At 42.5% G+C, this 21,918-nt stretch overlaps 1 protein-coding gene across 1 annotated transcript in view; it reads left to right on the top strand.

The window, feature by feature from the left end:
* Nucleotides 1-3,101: 3,101 nt before the first annotated feature.
* Nucleotides 3,102-21,918, top strand: part of EFCAB5 (EF-hand calcium binding domain 5) — a 62,599-nt gene continuing 43,782 nt past the window's right edge. The window contains exons 1-4 of the mRNA XM_075904594.2: nt 3,102-3,267; nt 14,038-14,609; nt 18,448-18,604; nt 21,299-21,356. Of these exons, the coding sequence (XP_075760709.2) occupies nt 14,044-14,609; nt 18,448-18,604; nt 21,299-21,356 (781 nt within the window). The 5' untranslated portion in view covers nt 3,102-3,267; nt 14,038-14,043. The remainder of the gene's footprint in view (nt 3,268-14,037; nt 14,610-18,447; nt 18,605-21,298; nt 21,357-21,918) is intronic.

Raw genomic sequence — 21,918 nt, 5'->3', positions numbered from 1 at the left:
ATAATTATCAGTCAGGTTCTGCAGATTGTATGGCAGTTATCCTTTACCAGGGTACAAAATTAAACTCACTAATGAGCATGTTTGCCTCCTAGTGGATGAAGGAGGATGAAAACCAGGCTAATTCAAATAAAACTGAGTTCAGAAAGTGATTTTTGTAGGAATGCTTCACTCAGGGCTATGCAGAAAGTGAGAACCTGGATCAGACAGAATCCACAAAAATTCACCTGTTTGAGATCAAATTTGAAGGGGAAAATAAGCAAAGAAACATTCCCAAAGCAAGTAGAGAGACAAGGTGAGTGAGAATAACAAGCTGTCCTGTGGCACCTTAGAAACTAACAGATTTATTATGGCATACATTGAGGCTATGTCTACACTGGCCCCTTTTCCGGAAGGGGCATGTAAATTTCACCAGTCGTCGTAGGGAAATCCGCGGGGGATTTAAATATCCCCCGCGGCATTTAAATAAAAATGTCCGCCGCTTTTTTCCGGCTTTTAAAAAAGCCGGAAAAGAGCGTCTAGACTGGCCCCGATCCTCCGGAAAAAGTGCCCTTTTCCGGAGGCTCTTATTCCTACTTCAAAGTAGGAATAAGAGCCTCCGGAAAAGGGCACTTTTTCCGGAGGATCGGGGCCAGTCTAGACGCTCTTTTCCGGCTTTTTTAAAAGCCGGAAAAAAGCGGCGGACATTTTTATTTAAATGCCGCGGGGGATATTTAAATCCCCCGCGGATTTCCCTACGACGACTGGTGAAATTTACATGCCCCTTCCGGAAAAGGGGCCAGTGTAGACGTAGCCGCAGCTTGTGTTAATGAAGCTAATCAAGTCAGGAGTGAGGTAATATCTTTTTCTGGGACTTCTGTCTCTCTGGGACAAAGGTGGCTACAATGACACTGCATACATAAAGAAAGTGTACTTGAGCTGCTTATAAAACATCATATTATTTTGAAACACAATTTTCATGGAAACATGTTAACACTGCTACATGATTTATAGTGGAGAGGTCAGGAAAATCCTTCTGTCTTCTTATAAGCTATCCTCACCCTGGCTCTAAATATTCCATGGCTCCCCAACCAGAAAATATTTTTACTTTTACTTTTTATGTGTTTATGCTTTGCAATATATGACAGGCTATTTATTACAGTCCCTAGATTTGAACCTTTAGGTAACATCACCACTTGTATTAGTTTTATTTTCAGCCACGTACTGCACTCTTGTTGGATAGAGTATACAGTATATGTATGGTTGTTCAGGAGATCATTATTTCTGGTTTCACCTACATTTCTAAGGGATAGAAAAGGGCATATCTTTTGTGTTGTGATCCTCAATCGAATCTAGTTTTGTAACTAGATTGCTTTTTCCCCACCCCATTTATTCCCTTCACTTCCTTATTAAAATTTCCCCATGTGTTGCCATGACTCTCATATAGCTGATTAAGTTTAAAAAAGTTGTTCTTACATAATATGAGATGTTCATTATCAAAGAAGTTTTAAGAGGTTTCATCTATGGCAAAAATAAGTGTTTGTGAACAATTCTTTCACATGTAAAGTAAGTGGAAGTCATTATTATGTTATCTTTAAAAATTAAAGTTCTGAGTTTACAACCCCTGTAACAAATTCACCACCTTTCATTTATTTTAGTCCTTTAGGATAAAACATTACTACCCTCTGGATTTGTGTAAGGATTGCAGGATTGGGTTCTTTAAAAAATTTGACATTGAAGAGCGTAAGTGGAGTGGAGAAGAAATCTCATTTTAAAATGCTTTCAGTTGCTTGATCATTACACATTTGGTTTTGGGCATAACACATAGTTCTGCTGACTTTACAGTAGTATCTCATAAAAAAATCAAGTTAGTTCAACAGGATCTATTTTCTCTAAAAACCCATGTTGATTAGCATGACTTACATTTCCCCTTTAATTCTTTGTTAATCAAGTCCCATATCATCTGTTCCATTATGTTAGCCTGACATTGATCCTGGGCAACAGACCTATAATTACCCAGGTCATTCCATTTGTCCTTTTTAAAAACTGGCACGTGTACTTTCTTCTAGTCTTCTGAAAGTTCTCTAGTGCACTCAGATTTATTGAAATCAATATTAATGGTCCAGTTGGCTTCTTAGCCAGCTCTTTTAAAACTCTTGGTTGCAAGTTACCTGGATCTAGACATTTAGATTTTAAAATGTCTAACTTTAATAACTTTTTAACATCCTCCAGAGATATTGGTAGAATGGAAATAAGAGTAAGACTGTATGATAAGATGATCTTCTCCCCCCAGCTCCAGTACAGAATAGAGCTATTTATTGAACATGTCTCCCTATTTTACATTATTATTGATAATTTTACCATTTCCATCTGGTAATGGAGAAATACTTTTGTCAAAATTATTTTTGTTCCTAATATATTGGAAAAAACATTTTCTTATGGTCCTTAACTCTGCTAGCCATAGATTTCTTCATGTATCTCTTTGCTTCCCTTATCAATGTTCTATAATTCAAAACTTAGGATTTATATTCATTACTATACACCTTCCCTTTCCTCCATGTGTTATATATTATTTTTTATTTTTATAGCTGCCTTTACTTCCCTTCTAAACTATGTCATTCTTTAATCAGCACATTATTCTTCCTTAATTGTGGGCTTGTGGCTTTTGAGTCTTAACCACAAGGCTCAACTTCTCTAGTTTTGCAGTAAGCACTATAGCTCCAGTTCATCACTGTGGCCTTAATTCAGCAAAATACTGCAGCATGATACTTCACTTAAAAAAATCATAACATCATGCTATGGATAAACACAATTTCATTGGGCAGAGGGGGGACAGTTTTGTTTTTAATACATTTAAAACATGTATAAGGTTGTTCATATCTTCATCATGCATTTTACACTGTATTTTACATTTGCATAATGTATATTCTTTGGATTGTTTCATTGAAACAGAAATCTTTGGCCAAAGAAAACGAGTCCCTAAGGTAAAAAACAATCTGTTTACATTTCTTTAATATCTTAATGCAAATAAAAATGTTCATTTCAGAGATGGATGCTGCACTTCACATTGACTGCATTGGGAGTTTTGCCTTCAATACCAATTCAGCAATGCAGATCTTTGCACAGAGCTCATTGCAGTTCTTTAGTAAGGAAGTCAGGATTGGGCTCATGTGTGCCTAGAGTTTTTTTGTTTTGTATTGCTTTTTGCAGAGTTTCATAGAGGTAAGGATAAAATCAGGGAGGAGGAGCACTCAAACTGCTGAATCCCATACAAGGAACACACGTCCACAGGTGCGGAGAATTCTTTACTATTTTCCTGATTCAGCCCTTTCAATTTAAACCATATACTGTAATTAAGAGTTCAGAGCCTAGGTCTATGAGATTAAGTTATACTTAGATCCAGCGGCAGACTTACAATGAAACATACCATGCCCTGGCACAGGGTTCCCCCAATGACATGGGGCCCCCAGAGCTGGGCAGTCCAGCAGCACTGGGTCCAGCAACACCCCTACCTTCTTGCAGCAGGTAACTTCTCTGGGCGAGGGGGCAGTCCCTCGGCAAAGAGGGCTGTGGAGGGGAGCAAGAGAGCAGGGAGGAACATTTGACAAGTTCAGCAACAGTGACAATTGAAAGTGCTTCTTTACAAACTATTACAATGACTTAATTGACGATTTTGTAAAGAAAAAGTGTAGAAAGAAAGCTAGCTGAATTTTTTTTTCAAGTTGAATACGTTTCTTCAGAGGAAGTTAACTTTTATTTTTCCATTCATGTGACATCTACACATCTTATTTGTACACATTTTTCATGTTGGCTTAATGCAAATACAAGCTTTCATTTAGACCAGAAGTTCTCAAACTGTGCTCCGGGAACTCTACTGAGGTGGACTGAGGAAAGGTTATTATGGGTTTTTTTAGAGTTATTATGGTGCGGTGTGTAGTTACTGGTGAGAATATGTTTCAGGTTGGCGGGTTGTCTGTGGGCAAGGACTGGCCTGCCTCCCAAGGCCTGTGAAAGTGAGGGATCATTGTCCAGGATGCAACAACCCATCCTATACACCGCACCATAATAACTCTAATTCAGGAACCAATCCATGCAACAAACCTCGGTGCCAACTCTGCCCACATATATACACCAGCGACACCATCACAGGACCTAACCAGATCAGCCATACTGTCACTGGTTCATTCTCCTGCATATCTACTAACAATGCCCCTCTGCTATATACATCGGCCAAACTGGACAGTCCCTACGTAAAAGAATAAATGGGCACAAATCAGATATTAGGAATGGCAACATACAAAAACCTGTAGGGGAACACTTCAATCTCTCTGGACACACAATTGCAGATCTAAAGGTAGCCATCCTGTGGCAAAAAAACTTCAGGACCAGACTTCAAAGAGAAACTGCTGAGCTACAGTTCATCTTCATGTTTGACACAATCAACTCAGGATTAAACAAAGTCTGTGAATGGCTCGCTAACTAAAAAAGCAGCTTCTCCTCTCTTGGTATTCACACCTCCAGATCAGCTACTAGAAGTGGGCCTCATCCTCCCTGATTGGATCCACCTCATCATCTCTAGCCTGATTCTGGCCTGCATATTTATACCTGCCTCTGGAAATTTCCACTACATGCATCTGACGAAGTGGGCCTTTGCCCACGAAAGCTTATGCTCCAACACTTTGGTTAGTCTATAAGGTGCCACAAGACTCCTTGCCACTTTTACATCAATTGTGTAGCTTAAGTTGAAATAGCTTATTTCAGCTTTTGGCGCTGTCTATACAGCAGGAAGTCCAAGTTAGAGCACTCTTCCTCCGACTTCTCTTATTCCTCATAAAATGAGAGTTACAGGAGTCAGAGTAAGAAGTCCTCCAGCTCGATATTATTTCAACATTATGTTGAAATAACTGCTTGGTGTGTAGACGCTGACTATGTTATTTCAGAATGTCAGTTATTCCAAAATACCACTGCCGTGTAGACGTAGCCAGACAGGACAGAGAAGTTTAGCATAAAAGGAGATGTTTTCATGGGTACAGAGTTGAACTGACAGTCAACTCGTGCTCCAGGCACCCATTGGATTTTTGCCATTTTCTTCAATGGAAGCAGGAAGAGGCTTCACATTTGAGGATGGGGAGGATTTTTACCCCATGATTTATTAGAGGGATCTTATTGTTTTTCATCATTCAATGCAAAGCATTGTGCTCGCTATATTGATTAATTCCAGTGGATGTTTTCCTGCAGGCATGGGGGTGAACACTGCTGGGCTTCACACCTATCCATCCTCAATTTGCATATTTAATACAATCAGATTATGAGCTCCCGGTGCATTGCAGTGATCCTTTCAGACAGGACTGCAGTTTCGTTTTTGAATAGATTTGGAAAAGGGGAAGTCCTGAGATTTCTGTCCAGGAGTAATTAGAGAAATGTTGATCTGAACCTGCATTCCCAAGAGATCATTCTCTGGTGTGCACATATTCATTGGCACTTCTAGGAATGTTTAAGCAGCAAACACTTGTAAAAAGCACTATTAACAAGTAAATAACCAAGTTGTTTTCTACAGCCAGCTAAAGGTCTAATACATCTGTTGTTAACTAAAATAACCACAGATAGTCAGGGGATTTAAGGCCATTAGAAAACTATAATTTGCATGTGGAGAAGTTTTCTGCAGCAAAATTTAAATGTACAGAGGAAGCTATAAGGGAAATGTATTCGGAATTAAAAGAGCAATTAAAATGCAGCCTGTGGTAATGACCGCCAGTGGTTTATAGAACAGGGGTCATAAACTTATGCCCAAACCCTGCAAGTTGCTGTGGTTACCGTGCTCAGCAGCACTGGCCCCATAGATCTTTTGACACTTGCAAACCATGAGTTATTTTTGTCTTCAGTAAATATGAAAATAGTTCCCTTGTTAACACACCTTTTATTTTATTTTCAGTATTACTAAACATCAGCATATCAAGTGAGCAAGGGGACAGCATGCCCTCGACTGCATCCTGTGTACAAAACCAAAATTAACATATAACAAAGAGTTACCCCAGCAAAACATTTGTGATAACGTATTTGGCACGTTATTTTGTCAGCAGCACAGCACTAGTATTTGGTGGCAGAAGAATATGCTTTGTTTTGAGAAAATATAGCAGCCCAGTTAAATAGGGTGTGATTACTGCTTTGCTATAGCCCACCCTATTTAAATCTCAGATTAAAAAAATAAGAGCCATTCGATCATACCTGCCAGGTTTTTTCCACCTGTTCTCGTTTGGTGGCTTAACAGCAGCTTTGAAGAAAATTAGTGTATTTTTATAATTGATAGTTTCCCTTTATTTAGAAATATGCATAAGTTGACCACAAAAATAACATTTTGAATTCCAAAAGAGAAACATCAGGTACACCAAGGAATGAAAAGACAAACAGGAATTAATCATGCGGAACCTGATTTGGATTGACTAGAATTAGGATACTTTTCAAAGCCACATTTTAGATTATTCTAATGTTCTCATGTCAAAAGCTTTAGAAGCATTTTATTACAATAATCTAGGGTTTATTTCAACACATTTTGCAAATGCACTAAAACAAGTGTCAATTCATCTGTTTTGCTAATTATAATAGTAAAAAAACACCTTACAGGGTATTAAATAAGCAGACTAGATGGCTAAAGGCCTACATTATACCATGCAGACCTTTGAAAGAGTATTTATAGGAGCACACAGAGGAAAATGGAAGATCTCAGGGTAGTGCATCCCTTGTAGACCTGCTTAGTTTCCCTTCTCTTGGGGCCCCTTAAGAATTCTTCCTAGTTCAGAAGGTTCTAAGATAAAATTCCCCTGCCAAGATTCTACTTCAGTACAGATACACTTGAAATAAAGTCTTTCCGCTTGACAAGATCTGTGCAAGGCTTGAACTGTTGGGACCTGTATTCTCTGGAAGTTCCTCCCACTTCAAAGAGCTTCTCTCTCTGAGGACTTGCCTACAACTGAGCCTAGACGGCTTTCCGTCAGGCCAACGTGCTTTTTATGCAGTTAACTGCCTAGCTAGACTCTTTCCCTTTAAAGTAACTCATCATGAGTAGCCTGAGCCCAGTCTTTCTTAATGGAGCCCACAACCTTGTGACAGGGACAACACTAGAATGGTTATACGGGCCTAGATGACCTATGAATCCTTTCTATAAATTGCACTATTTATTTAAAGTGATATTTCCCCATTAAGGTTTATAGACACCAATAGTGTATAATAATTAAGTCACTGCAGGGTTAACTTCACCCCTCTGTAGAGGCCCAACACGAGGCTTATGTACTATTTAAGTTCTAGTTAGCACTTGAGAACCAACTTTATATCAAAAGTTTAAGTGGGCCGTAAGTGATGTTCTGGCCTTGCGGTAAATTTCACCTGTAGTTCTTTTCATCTTCAGGGGACTTTACAGAGGTATATCAATATTCATGCCCTCTTTGGGAAGGGAAACTGAGGCAAAAAGGTTAAGTGACTTTTCCAGAGTCACAGAGTACTCCAGATCTGGAATTAGAACTCAGTTGTTCCTGAATTAGACAGACAATATTGTTCAAACAGTGCACCAGATTTTGGAAACCAACTATTTTCAACCGTTGTTTTGGTAGGTAAACATTTATAAAGCTCATGTTTTATGACAGTTTCTGAGATCCCATAAAATGTGCAGTCATAAGCTCAGGGGAGAGGATGGTGCAGTAGTCCCAGAGATAAGTACCACAGAGAAGGCATAGTGCAGAGTTCTTGTGCAGATGGAGGCTCAATCCACATTGTCCTACATCGTTAAAAGCCAAAAGTATAGAAACACTGCAGAAAGATTAGCACGAGATAAACACAATTACTGGAAAAGTCTGCCATTCCATAAGTACTAATTCGTAATTGAAAGAATAAAGACATTGCGAGAATTTCTGCTGTCAGTTATGCCAGTGAAGCCATGGGCGTGCCTTTGTATTTACGCAGCCGTGAATGAGGACAGAATTGGTGTCACTCAGACCACTTTTCTTCCACGGCTCCTTTCCATTCCTGTGGAATGGGTTCTCCACTAAACAGAATCCTGAAGCTTCCAGTCTAAATCTATTGAAGGACTCTCTTGTGTTCGCTGCAGCTGGCTTAATCCACAGGCCACTCCAAAGTTCTCTGATTCTTAATGAAAAGAAGAACCTGGTAATGTGTATTTCAGTTTGCCCGGTAATTCATTTCTGTTTGTGCTCCCCAGCTCGCACATCTGCTCGGTACAATCCTCAACTTGGCCTAAAATCTCTCTGTTTCTGTCCCTGGTGAACGAGGCAGGACTGGAATTCACTATCCCTGCGTGTGAAGATCTGCCTACTGTGCCAAGGTACTTAGGAGTATTCTCGTGGACAGCAGTGCAATTCAGTGCTGTATATGTCGCTAGACCTTAGACCTTCTTTTTTCTGGTCATATGACACAAATGTAAATTAAGGAAGGAAGAATTTATATTGACCTGCCAAAGGCAGAAGACAATCTACAGCAGTTCTGGGTAGTAGATGAGACATAGCAACCTTTGGGTTTTTGCTTGCAACCTCAAACACACACTCAGGCGTAAAACTCACAGTCCGACTCTACAGCAGGACAGAGAGATCCCTAATTCACTTGTAAGTTTTCTAATGGCAAGGAACAGATGGATATATATTCCATTCTTATTCATGTGCAATGCCTCTCTGAAAGCAGGAGGAGACTTCTGATTCGGTACAAGTTCTGAAGGTAAGAAAAACAGCTCATCAGTAAAGATCTAGAAAGTAAAATTATAATTTTTCTAAAGGTGGGTTTTAATCAGGACTTCAAAGAAGAAAAAACCCTCTAAATGTGCTAGGTACAATGGCATTGATCCTCAAAGGTAGGTAGGTGTCTAAATAGATTGGAGCATTTGGACCATTGTGATGAAGCAGATACAACTCCTGAGACTTTTTGGGGAAAGACAGTTCTTTCTGAGCAATGGCAGGGCTACACAAATTCTCAGGCTTGCCTCTTCTTTTGAAAGTGCTTCAGTAACTCAGACATTCCACAGATAATCACTTGGCCCAATTTTACAATCCACTCTTCAAAAGGAGATTGGTTTCACATCTTATTGAAAGAAGCTCACCTATCAAGTTGCAATCTGATAGAGTTGACAGATTCCCTTCTTGCCTTTATAAGTCTGTCTCCTTTACAGGTCATATCTGCTGACGGGAAAGACAGCTCTCATTTTTATAAGGCATTGCTTGAGCCAAGCAAGCAGCCTGGCACTTCAATCCATCTCCCCATTCTTACCTGAAGCAGATAATTGCTCTCCTGCACAAACGACTAAAGAGCTCCACCAGACCCGTCCAGAGTACCAACACAGACATTTACTGCTAGGGATCATCACCCCCATTTCAGGCAGTATTTGACTATGAACCAGGTCAACATGCTAGCAATTACATTTGTGTGCTAAGGTGGCAATGTATCACCTTTGTGCATTTCCTGAAAAACTCAACTCTCCAGAACAAGTATTTTGGAATGAAGTGGAAATAGCAAAATATGTCAAAAGCAGCCTTACTCAGTCAGTATGTCTACACTGCACGTTTATTTCGAAATAAGTTATTCCAGAAGAAATACTCCGAAATAATTTATTTTGAAATCGCACATCTACACTATAGGTAAAAATGAGTCCGAGGCAGGCTTCCCTAATATGGATGTGCTACCTCGATTTAGAGCCCCAGGAGGCACTGGGGAGTAATAGCTATTTTGGAATAGGCGTTATTCCTCATGGAATGAGGTTTACAGAAGTCAGAATAAGCCGTCCGTTATTTCAAATTTATTTTGAAATAATGGAATTGCTGCGTAGATGCTCGCAGTGTTATTTTGGAATAATAGCCGTTATTCCGAAATAATGCTGCTGTGTAGACGCACCCTCAGAAACCCCTTTAAAAATGCCCATATTTTAGGGGCGTGGAAGTTGGGTCAAATTGTCCTCAGAGATGTCAATGAGGCTAAGATTATCCTTACTGTTTACCTTGGCTGTGTCTACATTGGCACCCCTTTCCGGAAAAGGGATGCTAATGAGACACTTCGGAATTGCAAATCCGCGGGGGATTTAAATATCCCCCGCGGCATTTGCATTTACATGGCTGCCGCTTTTTTCCGGCTCGGGGTTTTTGCCGGAGAAAAGCACCAAGTAGGAATAAGGGATCTCCTGGAAAAGGGCTTATTTTCCAGAAAATCGCATCGACACTGGCTGGTGCTTTTCTCCGGCAAAAACCCCAAGCCGGAAAAAAGCGGCAGCCATGTAAATGCAAATGCCGCGGGGGATATTTAAATCTCCCGCGGATTTGCAATTCCGAAGTGTCTCATTAGCATCCCTTTTCCGGAAAGGGATGCCAATGTAGACAGAGCCCCTGGGTTAGGGGTGTTTTGGAGGATGGTGATGGTGTTTCAGTCTCTGAATTGGCCATTAAGGCCAGATTCTGCCTGCATGCCCTGTGTGTGGAAGGTGTGTGTGTCCTGTAGAAGCTGATAAGAGCTTTGTGTGTGAAGGGTTAGAAAAGCAGCTTTCAAATTTGGGCTCTTGTACCACGTAAGGACCACACAGCTTCCTGCTGCTCCATAGACTGACCATTATGAGAGACCAAGCTGTGGAGTTTGGTTCTTTGAAAGGGAGATAGGGTCTCTAAGACTAGGGTTTGTTTATACTTGAAAGTTAACAGCAATGGAGGGTATGTCTACACTGCAAAGTTAATTCGAGATAACATCCGTTATTTCGAATTAACTTTAATAGCGTCTATACATCCAAACTGCTATTTCAAAATTAATTCGAAGTAGCAGAGCACTTAATTCAAATTTGGTAAACCTCATTCTATGAGGAGTAATGCCAAATTTGAAATAGCTATTTCAAATGAAGTGCTGTGTAGACACTTAAATTCGAAATAGGGGGCCTCCAGCCCTTCCCAGGGAGCCCTGGTGGCCGCTCTGGGCACAACCAGGAAAACTTTCCCCCAGCCCCGGAGCCATTAAAGGGGTAGACTCTGACCACAGTGCCTGTGCCAGCTCAAGCTTGCCAGCCCAGAGCCAGCAGTGGCCACTGGGGTCTCTGACCCAGTGGCCCCAAAACATGAGCCAGCAAGCCTCTGGCAGCCAGCCCTCCACCGCTCTCCAGGAGCAGTTGCCAGCTCCCAGGAGCCTGACAGGGGCTGGAGAAGGTGGGCGTCTTCCTGGTTGAGGGTGGAGATCATGGACATTATTCAGGTTTGTGGGGGGGTGCCCCCAACAACCATGATCTCCACACTAGATGGAGGAATGTGACCGTCTATGGCAGGATAGCTGCCAGCCTGGCCACCAAAGGCCACATGCGAACCCAGAAGCAGGTTTGCATGAAAATCAAGTTGGTCTGGCAAGACCCCCAACTCTGGGCCCTGAGATTCCCCTCCTCTTTCTTCCCCTTGCTTCCCCCTTCCAGCTCTCTTCTCCCAGATTTCCCCCTCCCCTCTCCCTTCCCCTCTTCCTTCCCCTCTCCCACCTCCTTTTCCCAGTCTTCCCAGAGGTTCACCCCCCCCCCCGTTTTGTTCAATAAACCCAGCTTCTATTTTTGACCATACGTGTCTTTTATTTGACATCAGGAAGGGGGGCTAGGGAGGGATAAGTGGAAGGACGTGAGGGAGGAATGGGACACGAGCCCCCGGTGGAGAGGACCAGAGTGGCTCTGAGGGCTCCTCGGGGTGGACGCTCTCCCGCAGGGCCTCCTGGATCCTGACAGCCCCTTGGTGGTCCGCCCGGATGACAGCCTGCAGCAAGTGCAGCCAGGCTGATGGCAATGACCCCACGAGATGCACCGGTGTGCCCAGGGGCAGCTCTGGCTCCATGTGGCCGAGTGCTGTGGTGTCCCGAGTGCGGGCACTCAGGGCACTTCAAGACAGGACTGCTTTGCTGTCCCTCATCGAGGTAGACAAACAAGCGGGGAACCCTGAAAACTGTCTCTCCAGGGTGGGGGTAGGGTCCCTTTAAGCACGGAGCTCAGTTAGTCTCAAGCAGCAGCCCCACACACTAAGTCCTAACCTGATGCCCTGCCGGCACTGGTTCTGGCCAGCCTTAACTTTGGTTCAGGGTCCACTCAGTGTGGACGCACTATTTCGAAATAGCAAAACGCTATTTCGAAATAGTTTTTGTGTGCAGATGCGTTAATTCGCATTAGCTTAATTCAAATTAACTATTTTGAATTAAGTTAATTTGAAATAGCGCTGTAGTGTAGACATACCCTAAGGTAGGATGTACATTTAAACTACAATAGCTATTTCTGGATAACTCCATGTTCAAGCACTCTTGTTCCTGTTTAGCTTACCCCATTTTCAAAGTGACCCACAGACTGTGAAGAGCTTCAAAAGGATCTCACGAAACTCAGTGATTGGGCAACAAAATGGCAAATTAATTTTAATGTTGATAAGTGCAAAGTAATGGAAAAAATAATCCCAACTACACATACAAAATATGTGAACTAATTTAGCTATTGCCACTCGAGAGAGATCTTGGAGTCATTGTGGATAGTTCTCTGAAAACATCTACTCAATGTGCAATAACAGTCAAAAAAAGCAAACAATGTTAGGAATCATCAAAAAAGGGATAGAGAGAATAAAACAGAGAATATCTTATTGCCTTTATGTAAATCCATGATATGTTCACATCTTGAATACTGCATACAGATGTGGTCACCTCATCTCAAAAAAGATATATTGGCATTGGAAAAGGTTCAGAAAAGGCAACAAAAATTACTAGGGTTTTGGAATGAGTGCCATAAAACAGACTGGGACTTTTTAGTTTAGAAAAGAGGAGTCTAAAGGGAGGATATGATAGAAGTCTATAAAATAATGACAAGTCTGGAGAAAGTGAATAAGGAGAAGTTATAATTTTGTTCTCATAACATAGGAACTGAGGTCACCAAATGAAATTAGTAGGTAGGAGGTGTAAAACAAACAAAAGGAGGTTTTTCTTCACACAGCACACAGCCAACCTGTGGAACTCCTTGCCAGAGGATGTTGTGAAGACCAGGACTTTAACAGGGTTCAAAAAAGAACTAGAGAAATTCATGGAGGTTAGGTTCATCAATACTTATTAACCAGGATGGGTAGGAATGGTGTTCCTAGCCTCTGTTTGTCAGAGGCTGGAAAAGTGGATGACAGGAGAAGAATCACTTGATGATTCCCTGTTCTGTTCACTCCCTCTGGGGCATCTGGCATTGGCCACTGTCGGAAGACGGGCTACTGAGCTAGATAGACCTTTGGTCTGACCCAGTATGGCCATTCTTATATTCTCATGTTCTTAAAACCACTTAGCCTCAGAATCTTGTTTAGTGTCTCATCACATCTTCCTAACACAGAGCTCTCCATCCCATTGCAGAGATAGCAGATCCCAACCCCAGAGGACCATTCCACAGAGCAAAAAGGTGTAGATGACAAACATTTGCAAAAAATAAAATAATGTAGGCGTTGTATCTGCCAAGTGGCCTTACACTTCCCCAAGGCTGTGAGAAAGATGGAGGTAAAATAGGCGGTTCTGAATAGCAGAAAATAGGTGTATCAATGTTACACAGAAAATCAGTCCTAATCATCTGTTACAGCACTCGGTTCTCCTACTGTTCCCATGTTTGTCTCATGCCAATTATTAGAAAAGTTGGAAACGAGAAAAGGGGACTAAAGGAAAACATTCAAATTAGGGAGAGTTGTTGTCTAGTGATTAAAACATGAAACTGATAGACAGCACTTCTGAGTCTATTCCCACTTTGGCCTCTCACTAGTTGGGTGACCTTGAGCACCCTTCTCTGTGGCTCAGTTACCCCTCCATAAAAGGGGCTACAAATATTTACCTCCAATATCTCTTGGGGGCATCGTGAGGCATAATTAATTCATCTTCCTAAAGCATTTTAAGCTCCTCAGATGAATTAGGCTGCAAAAGTAATAATTTCCCAATTAGAAAAGGAATGTAAAAGAATCATCTACTGATCGTTTTCTAATTGTACAGACTTGTTTTCTCTTGTATTTTCTGTCATACTGCCCTGCCTTTCAGAATTACATAGTGTTGATCTGCTTTTGCATCTTGTAGTGAAATATGGCTGCTGAGCCAAAAGATGAAGCCCAAACTCCTGGACTGAAACTTCCCAAGCTTAGTGTTAAGCATATACCCATCAGCGGGGACAGAAGAAGCCAGGAGAGTGCTATGCTGCCAAGTCTTAGGAAGGATGCTCAATGGAAAGAAACATTCTATGAGAAGGTGCAGCAGAGAGCACTGAACCTGCAGAGAGAGAAAGTGGAAAAGATTCATGTGCGTAAGGCAGAGGAGGAAAAGGTACAAAAGAAAGATCCTCTGGACTGGCTGTCTCAGGAATGGCTCAGTGAAGAGCAGATGACAAGGGATACCCGCGCCTATTTGCTCGACAAACTCTTACCCACATTAGTCCCAGGAGTAGAAAAATTGTTAATGGAAGTGGAAAGAAAAAAGGTGCTTGACACAGACCGAGATCCACCCAAGTTTGATCCCATTAATTTCCTAGGAGAATATCTGATGAGGCATAACCCTCAGTTTGAAACTTCTGCAAAATCAGGGCCCTACAAGAGAGGGATGAAGGCTGTCATGGAGGAGTTGAAAACTCAGGTGCCTGGTACGGCATTCAACAGGTGAGTGAGTTTTAACTGTGCTTGCTTTCAGTATATCCTTACGGTAGCTCTGTATTCCTTTTTACAAAAAGCAGTTCATTCCTGCATTAGGTGCAGCGAGTGTAATCTGGGATGACAAAAGTGAATCTTGAAGCACCAAATGAATCCCATGGAGTTTGGTGCCATGGCCAGTGATCTCTCCTGCAAATCTTGGAAGAAAGAGAAATGCCAGCACATGGCAGACTAGCTGAGCAATGGCTCATGCAGACTTAGGGCAGTACCCCTACTGTGTCTATAGTGCTTGCTTTGACACTATAAACATGGAATGAAGACACTGTATAACCTTTCTGGACATTTTTAGCACCAGTATTAATATAGTCCTGACACTCCTGAGGCCCTTTCCCCATATGTCCCTCCAAAGATCATGAACAGCAGCCAAGGTTTCCTCTGCTGGCCATATTTAAAATTTCTCTGGACTGGACCACGGTTAGAGCTGTTTTGGTTCTCCTGGGGTACTCGCTCCTGGAAAAGGTTTGCTATAATCCCTCTGCAGCTAGGTTCATTTCAGATCACTTAACCTTTATCGTTTTAGACTTTCTTTATGTCAGCACTTCCCTTTGGATCCTTATTGCCAATCCTTAATTAACAGATGAGCTGGAATTCTCTGCACAGTTTGGCCCAGAATTATTTAATTACTGTATTTTTTCTATAGCATATCACAACATGTTAGAATTACAAAATTTAGTACATTGCATTAATAAATAATCCATTCATTTCAATTTGTCAATTCAGAAAAATATACAAGTGAACATCTGTATTTACGAAAGGCATGAGAGAGGGTAGCTGGATTTGTACAGCACTTTCATCTATTTACATAAAACTGGTTTCAAGATTTGTGTGTCAGGAATCAGGGAAAGAAGATGTTGATATAAAATGTCTCATGCCTAAACACAAATTAAAATAATGAAAGTTCCCAATATCTAAGGATACCTCTACACAGTAATGTGTACCTCAAAATAAGCTACTCAATTTGAGTTACCCAAACTGTGTAGCTTATTTCAAAATAGCTTATTTTGAAATTTGGTGCTGTCTACACAGCACTCATTTTGAAATAAATTGCTATTCTAGTGTCTTCGTTAATACTCATGCAATGAGGTTTACAGGAAGCTGGAATAAGAAGCCAGTTATTTCGAATGCATTTCGAAATAACGGGCGTGCTGTTAAGATGCACAGAACACTATTTTGGGATAATGGACATTATCCCAAAATAGCACCTCTGTGTAGATGTACCTTAAATAATAAAGGAATATGGTTAAATCTCTTTCATATTTCTAATGCATCTGCTATTGTAGTACATAGACACCTATATAACCTATATCTGATGCAATTAAAGCAGCAATAAAATGAATCTCATGAAATGCACTTAGCTTTATTTACCTGCCTTTAAGTGTTGTGAGGCTGGTGATCATCACATGAGAGCTCTGCATTGTGGTTTGCCACTTAGTATGAGATTTATGATTTCATGTTTTACCTTTGCTGTGGGTGGTTATTCCAGTTTCAGATTTGAGAGATAAGTTCTCCATGTGGCAGATACGGAAGAGTCAGAGTTGATTTTTGGGAAATTTGTCTGAGGAGTTGTAGCAGTCAGCCTTTCCGTGGCTGGCAGTGGCAGGGGATTTACACAGGTTTGGTAGTATCATGGGATTTATGTTTGCATTGTCTTAGGATTTCCATATTTGTGTCTGGCTCAATCACAGGATTTCTATAGTGTTCTTAAACCTGGGGGTCTCCATCGCTTCACTGCAGGCTCTTGCTTCCTCGTGCACTGATGCGAAATACTTGCCATGAATCCTTGGCTTTCCAAATAAAGTTGTTCTCATAAGAACAACTTAGGAGAGGAATGACAAAGGGAGCTCAGAATGCCTCATGTAAGCACCCAAAGTTCGGGGTTGGGGGTGGAAATCTGACTCCATTGAAATCAATGGAAGTTTTGCCATTAACTCACCTCAGTTGCTTATCCAAAATGTACCCTCTCTAGCTGAACCTTCTCAGAATTCTTCCATCCTCACTTTCATTGTGATCCTGTTGGGGGGCAGGGAATATATGGCAGTGGGGCGGGAGAAATTCCTTCTTATTTCAACCAGCTCACACCTGAATTAATGCCTGGGTTTGGTCAAAGGAGGGCAATGCTTCCATCTGATTCAGCCAGCCCATTGTGGGAGAACAGGGGCTGCCTTCCTTCACAAACACACTTCATTGGGCAGGCAATCACCCTAAAGGCAGCTCTGCTTATCAAATGCATTCCTAACACGGAGTCTCCCAGAATCCCATTAAAAGTAGGGCTGTGAAGCGCAGAGCCCCAACTAAAACCACAAGTATTGTGGAAGGTCTAAGAAGGTTAACTTTCACAAGACTCTTTTTCATTCATTCATATGCCTATCACATACCCGGTAACTGAGTGATTGATTAAGAAGCCTCCATGATAAATGATCATGAATTAACAGTGACCTAGTGATAAATATTACTGTAGTCAGTGTTCTGTTATAATATGTTAAATAGTCATTGTTTATTAATTAAAATGGAATTGTTTTATAATTGCAAACCTTGTTCCTAAACTATAGTGAGAGGTCAGGGACCGTATCAGATTATTATCACTGCTTATGTGAAAAAACAGTCTAGCAGAAAAAGAGAAATAATCTGGTTAGATTACAGTCCTGGGGCCAGCCTTTGCTCTCAGTGACAAGAGACAAATAGGAGTAGGTCCACTTACTCCTGCTGTCTATAGACTGGTATAACAGAGAGCAATATCTGGCTCCGTAAATGCACAGTACGCGGGTGAAAGGAACAGTTCAGAGCTCTCAATATAGAGACAAAGACGCTTTAACAATCCATTGAAATGGGAATAAAACACTCCAGACCCGCTCCCCCATAGCTGAGCTATTACCTTGTAGCTATAGGCATAATGAATGCCATTCATGGCGTTGTTTTCCTGAAGACTTGCAGTTTAATAAAATCCTTTTATCCTGGGTGCAAAATGGAGGACTAGCCTTCCTGCAGGTTAGAGAAGGAAAACAGTTATAATCAAGAAGAAAGAGAGGCATTTCTGGTCTAGACTTGCAAACTCTGTGTTCAACGAAAAACAGAATCATGGTCGGTAAATTATCCCCATCCTAAAGCAGTGAGGATTTTCTTGTGCAATAGTATTTTGGAAAAATAATTAAACATAGTTCATTGCCAATGCAATTTTACATTAAATGGCACGTAGTTGCTGAGACAAATGCATAATAATGCAATTTTGTTGTTAAATTAAGTGAAGCAAAATTATACCCTTCCGCTCCTGCTAGAATGTTCAGCAGAAAAATTGAAGAACATCTCCAAAATTAATTACTAGCACCATTCTAGAAACATGTATTCATTGAGGGTGGATTTTCCCCTTTGTGTAGGTCTGCTAGCCAGAAGAGTTGCTAATTTTATCTCTAAATGTCTAACTGTTCCTAGGCTCAGAAAGAGTTCCATGCACCTTCCACAAAAGTCCCTCTCTGTAGTCATGTACTTGATACGCAAACTCTGTATTCAAATTCTTAGTTACACCTTCAGAAGAAACATCCACTTCATGACAAATGTTCTCACTTTCCAAGAGCTGCCTCATGAAGACATAGATTGAGAGTGTTTCTATAGAGTTTGACTGGTAGTTTGTTGCTCAAAAGATCCACTAATTCAATGGGGGGAAAGACCTCATGTACTAGAAAGTATAAGAATTACAGTGTGCCATTTTCTTCTGTTTCCCGCTGTTCTTCCAGAGAGGTCTAAACAAGTTTAGCTAAGTTAACTTTGTGAACCATATGCCCATGCCCTCCAGGCTAGCCAGGATGAAGTCTGAGGTAAAGAAAAATCGTGAGCAGCGAGAGCAGGTGGAGCAAATCAAGGCTCAGGTGGCAGAGATGCGAAAGGAGGCCCTGGCAGTGCAGTTCAAAGAATGGACATTGGATGTCAGTGGAAGGCTACCGCTTGCACTGGTAACTAGGGCAGATATTCATAGAAACTCTGCTGTGCTCACACCTGGGAAGAGAAGAATGGAGGCTACTGTGGAAGTGAGGCTGCTATATTAGATAGCAGGAAGGGAGAGGAAAGATGGTCCAGTGGTTAGGCACTAGCGGTACTAGCCTAAAATCCATGAGTCCTGCCTCCAAGTCCCTGATCTGCCTCTGACTTTCTGTGTCACCTAGGGCAAGTGACTCAGGCCATGTCTTCTCTTGCCATGCTGGAGATTGATCTTCTGGCATTTGATTTAACAGGTCTAGTTGAGACTCGCTAAACTGAACGCTAAGGGCAGCCCAGTCTGCGCTGGTACTCCTGACAGTCACAAGGAGTAAGGGAAACTAACAGGAGTGTTTGTTCCCATCAGCTTCCCTCTGTAAAAAGGCACCGAGCTTGGCTTAAGGCAGGGTTGTGTGGGCCTGCATACTGCCGTATTTACCTGCACCTCTGCAGGTACAGGGGATCGCAGCTTCCATTGGCTGCAGATCACCGTTCCTGGCCCATGGGAGCTGCAATCACCCGTGCAGGCAAATATAGTGGCAGCGGCCCACCTGGTGAACCACTATCATTTTATTGCCCACCCCTGGCTTAAGGTAAGCTGACTAGAGCTACATAGTCTACGTAGCTGAGGTTGTATACCTTAACCCGACCTTCCAGGTCTAGTGTAGGCCTGGCCTTAGTCTCTCTGGCTACGTCTACACTGGCCCCTTTTCCGGAAGGGGCATGTAAATTTCACTAGTCGTCGTAGGGAAATCCGCGGGGGATTTAAATATCCCCCGCGGCATTTAAATAAAAATGTCCGCCGCTTTTTTCCGGCTTTTAAAAAAGCCGGAAAAGAGCGTCTAGACTGGCCCCGATCCTCCGGAAAAAGTGCCCTTTTCCGGAGGCTCTTATTCTTACTCTGTGTTTTGGATCTCTATCTGCCCCATGGGATAATAGCCCAGGGGTGTTCTGAGTAGGGATGTTAAAATGAGGTTATTTTACTAATCGAGTAGTCAATAGAATTTTTATCAACTAATCATTTAGTCAATAGGGGAAGGCAGCCCATCTTAGTCGCTGCTCTCAACAGGACCAAACCTTGCTGTGGCTCTGCAATTAAAATGTACTAGGAGACAGGGGACAGACTGCCTGGCTCCTACTGCCTTTTAAATTGCAGAGCCGCAGTAGGGCCGGGCTGCCTGCCCAGTAGGCAGCAACTCCTGTCTGTGGGGGTGACCCCTTGTGGACAGGGACTCCTGCCAGAGAAGCCTCGCTTAGCCCCCCATGCTGCTGCCTCAAGCAGTACCGCGGAGACAGTGCTAGGAAGAACTGGCTCTTAAGCCAGCTTCCCCCAGCACCAGCTCCTGCTTCCCCCCTTGCTGCCTCTGATATAGAAGCGGATGGAGGGGATGCGAGTAGTCGGCTCAACTACCCAATAAGTCAGGGCTACTCAACATGCACCCCGCAGCCCATTTGTTTGCAGCGCCCATGGGTGGGAGCCAAAACAAAAAAAGGAGCCAATATAATGGTCTTCTGCTGATATGTGTTTTAGTAGTTAAATTCCTGGACTGTCATGGCTCATTAAAAGTGGTGGGGAAATCTGGTAAATATTGCATTTTATTAATATCAGTAGAACTGACTTAAATGGGGCCTGTGTGTTGTGTACTCTTGCCTTAATCTTTGTATTCATGCCCATCAGTGTGAAAGAAGCTATTTGCATATGTTTGCATATATATTTGCATGTATATGCAACCACACCTAAGCTGCAGCCCTTGGCATGTGCTGTGAGTATCATTGTGGCCCCTGGGGCATCCAAAGTTGACTAGCCCTGCAATAAATCTAGGCTTATTGACTAATCGACTACTTTTACATCCCTAGTTTTGAGGGTAAATCCATTATTGTGAAGTCCACACATGCTACCATAAGGGAGCCTAGATAAGTGCCCAAGATAGTTTTACATGTCTGAGCACTGGGTCTACTCCTGACAGCTGGTCACAACTCAAAATCCGTCTCAAAAGGCACTGGGTAGTTCACTCAGATCCTGTCTTTTCAGGGCCACCATTATCCCCATTGTCCTCCTCAGACCCAAGCCCTTGACTCTCTGTTTGAGAAGATGAGACTTGAAGCCATCACAATGGACCAGTCTGGGCAGGGTGTTGGTACAAACACCTTCCATTGATGGCACCTGTGTAACTTCCCACTAGCTTTATGGGATGAACAGGGCACATAATACAGACATGGCCTGAATTTCAGCTGGTGGTGGGAGACCAGGGGCTATTCTAACGTCACTAGGGCAATCTAGTGTCTAGACATTTGGGAGAGAGGGGGACAACTTGAGATCACAGGGCTCTGTGGATAGCCTGTGAAGCAATCATCCTTTTTAGCACCCGTAGCACATTGTGTTGCCATACAGATTTGAGCAGCCCAGGGCAAAAATAAAGCAGGAAGAAAAGAAATGGCAAGACATTTCTGAACATCCCATTGCTAGAGAGCAGTTGTATCTAAATCTGTTCATAATGATCGGATGGCTATAACCCGGGCCAGCGTGCCAATGCAGGGTAAGTCATTGCCCATTTTCTGTTCAGGCATGGGAGAGACAGTAAAACCAGAGCAGCTTTGTGTTTAGAAAGGAATGGAGATGAGCAAAGAGTCATTCCATGAATCAGGCTTTTAATTGTTGTTTTGATTTGTAGGTTCAGAGTGCCCTGCGGTCGTTTCTGGATGTTTCTGCTCCTTTGGGAGCAGGGCCAGGTAAGGTCACAAGTGTTTTCTGTGGTTTTATTTCCCTTGGTCTGACTTGTGGCGCAGAATGGGAGCAAAAGAAAGCAGGCGTGGAATCTGTACAGACAGCCCTGACACATTGGCCATAATACTCGCTTGCAAGACTTCAAGTGGGGAAGGAAGGGCAGAGGGCAAAACATTATGTTGACTTGGTGTCGATTTTTTTCATACAAGTCTGTAAAAATAACACCTCAGCTTGTTCCCCCCAGGTCAGCACGAAACCTGAGTAAAGGTAGGTGGGATAGATAGAGTGTCTATCTAGCGAGGAATCCTCTCCCCATCTGGAGGGGTCTCCTGGTGCAGATGTGCACCATGCCTCAGCTATGCCTACCACCCAGGGGCTACAGAAGCGGCTGCCGCCGCTGTGGCCATACAGATTCTATTCTGTGTCATGTTCCTAACACTCCCCACGTCCGCCCCCACCACAGGCCCCTCTGCCATGTTGTTGCAGGATGAAAAGGCAGGCGGAGTTCCTCTCCATGGCCTCTCTGTCCTATGGCTGGCCCCAATCACGTGGACCCGCACCAGTTCT

This window comes from Pelodiscus sinensis, chromosome 21 (assembly GCF_052426305.1).
Source record: "Pelodiscus sinensis isolate ZL-2025 chromosome 21, ASM5242630v1, whole genome shotgun sequence".
Lineage (NCBI taxonomy): Eukaryota > Metazoa > Chordata > Testudines > Trionychidae > Pelodiscus > Pelodiscus sinensis.
This window is presented reverse-complemented; position numbering and strand designations above follow the sequence as displayed.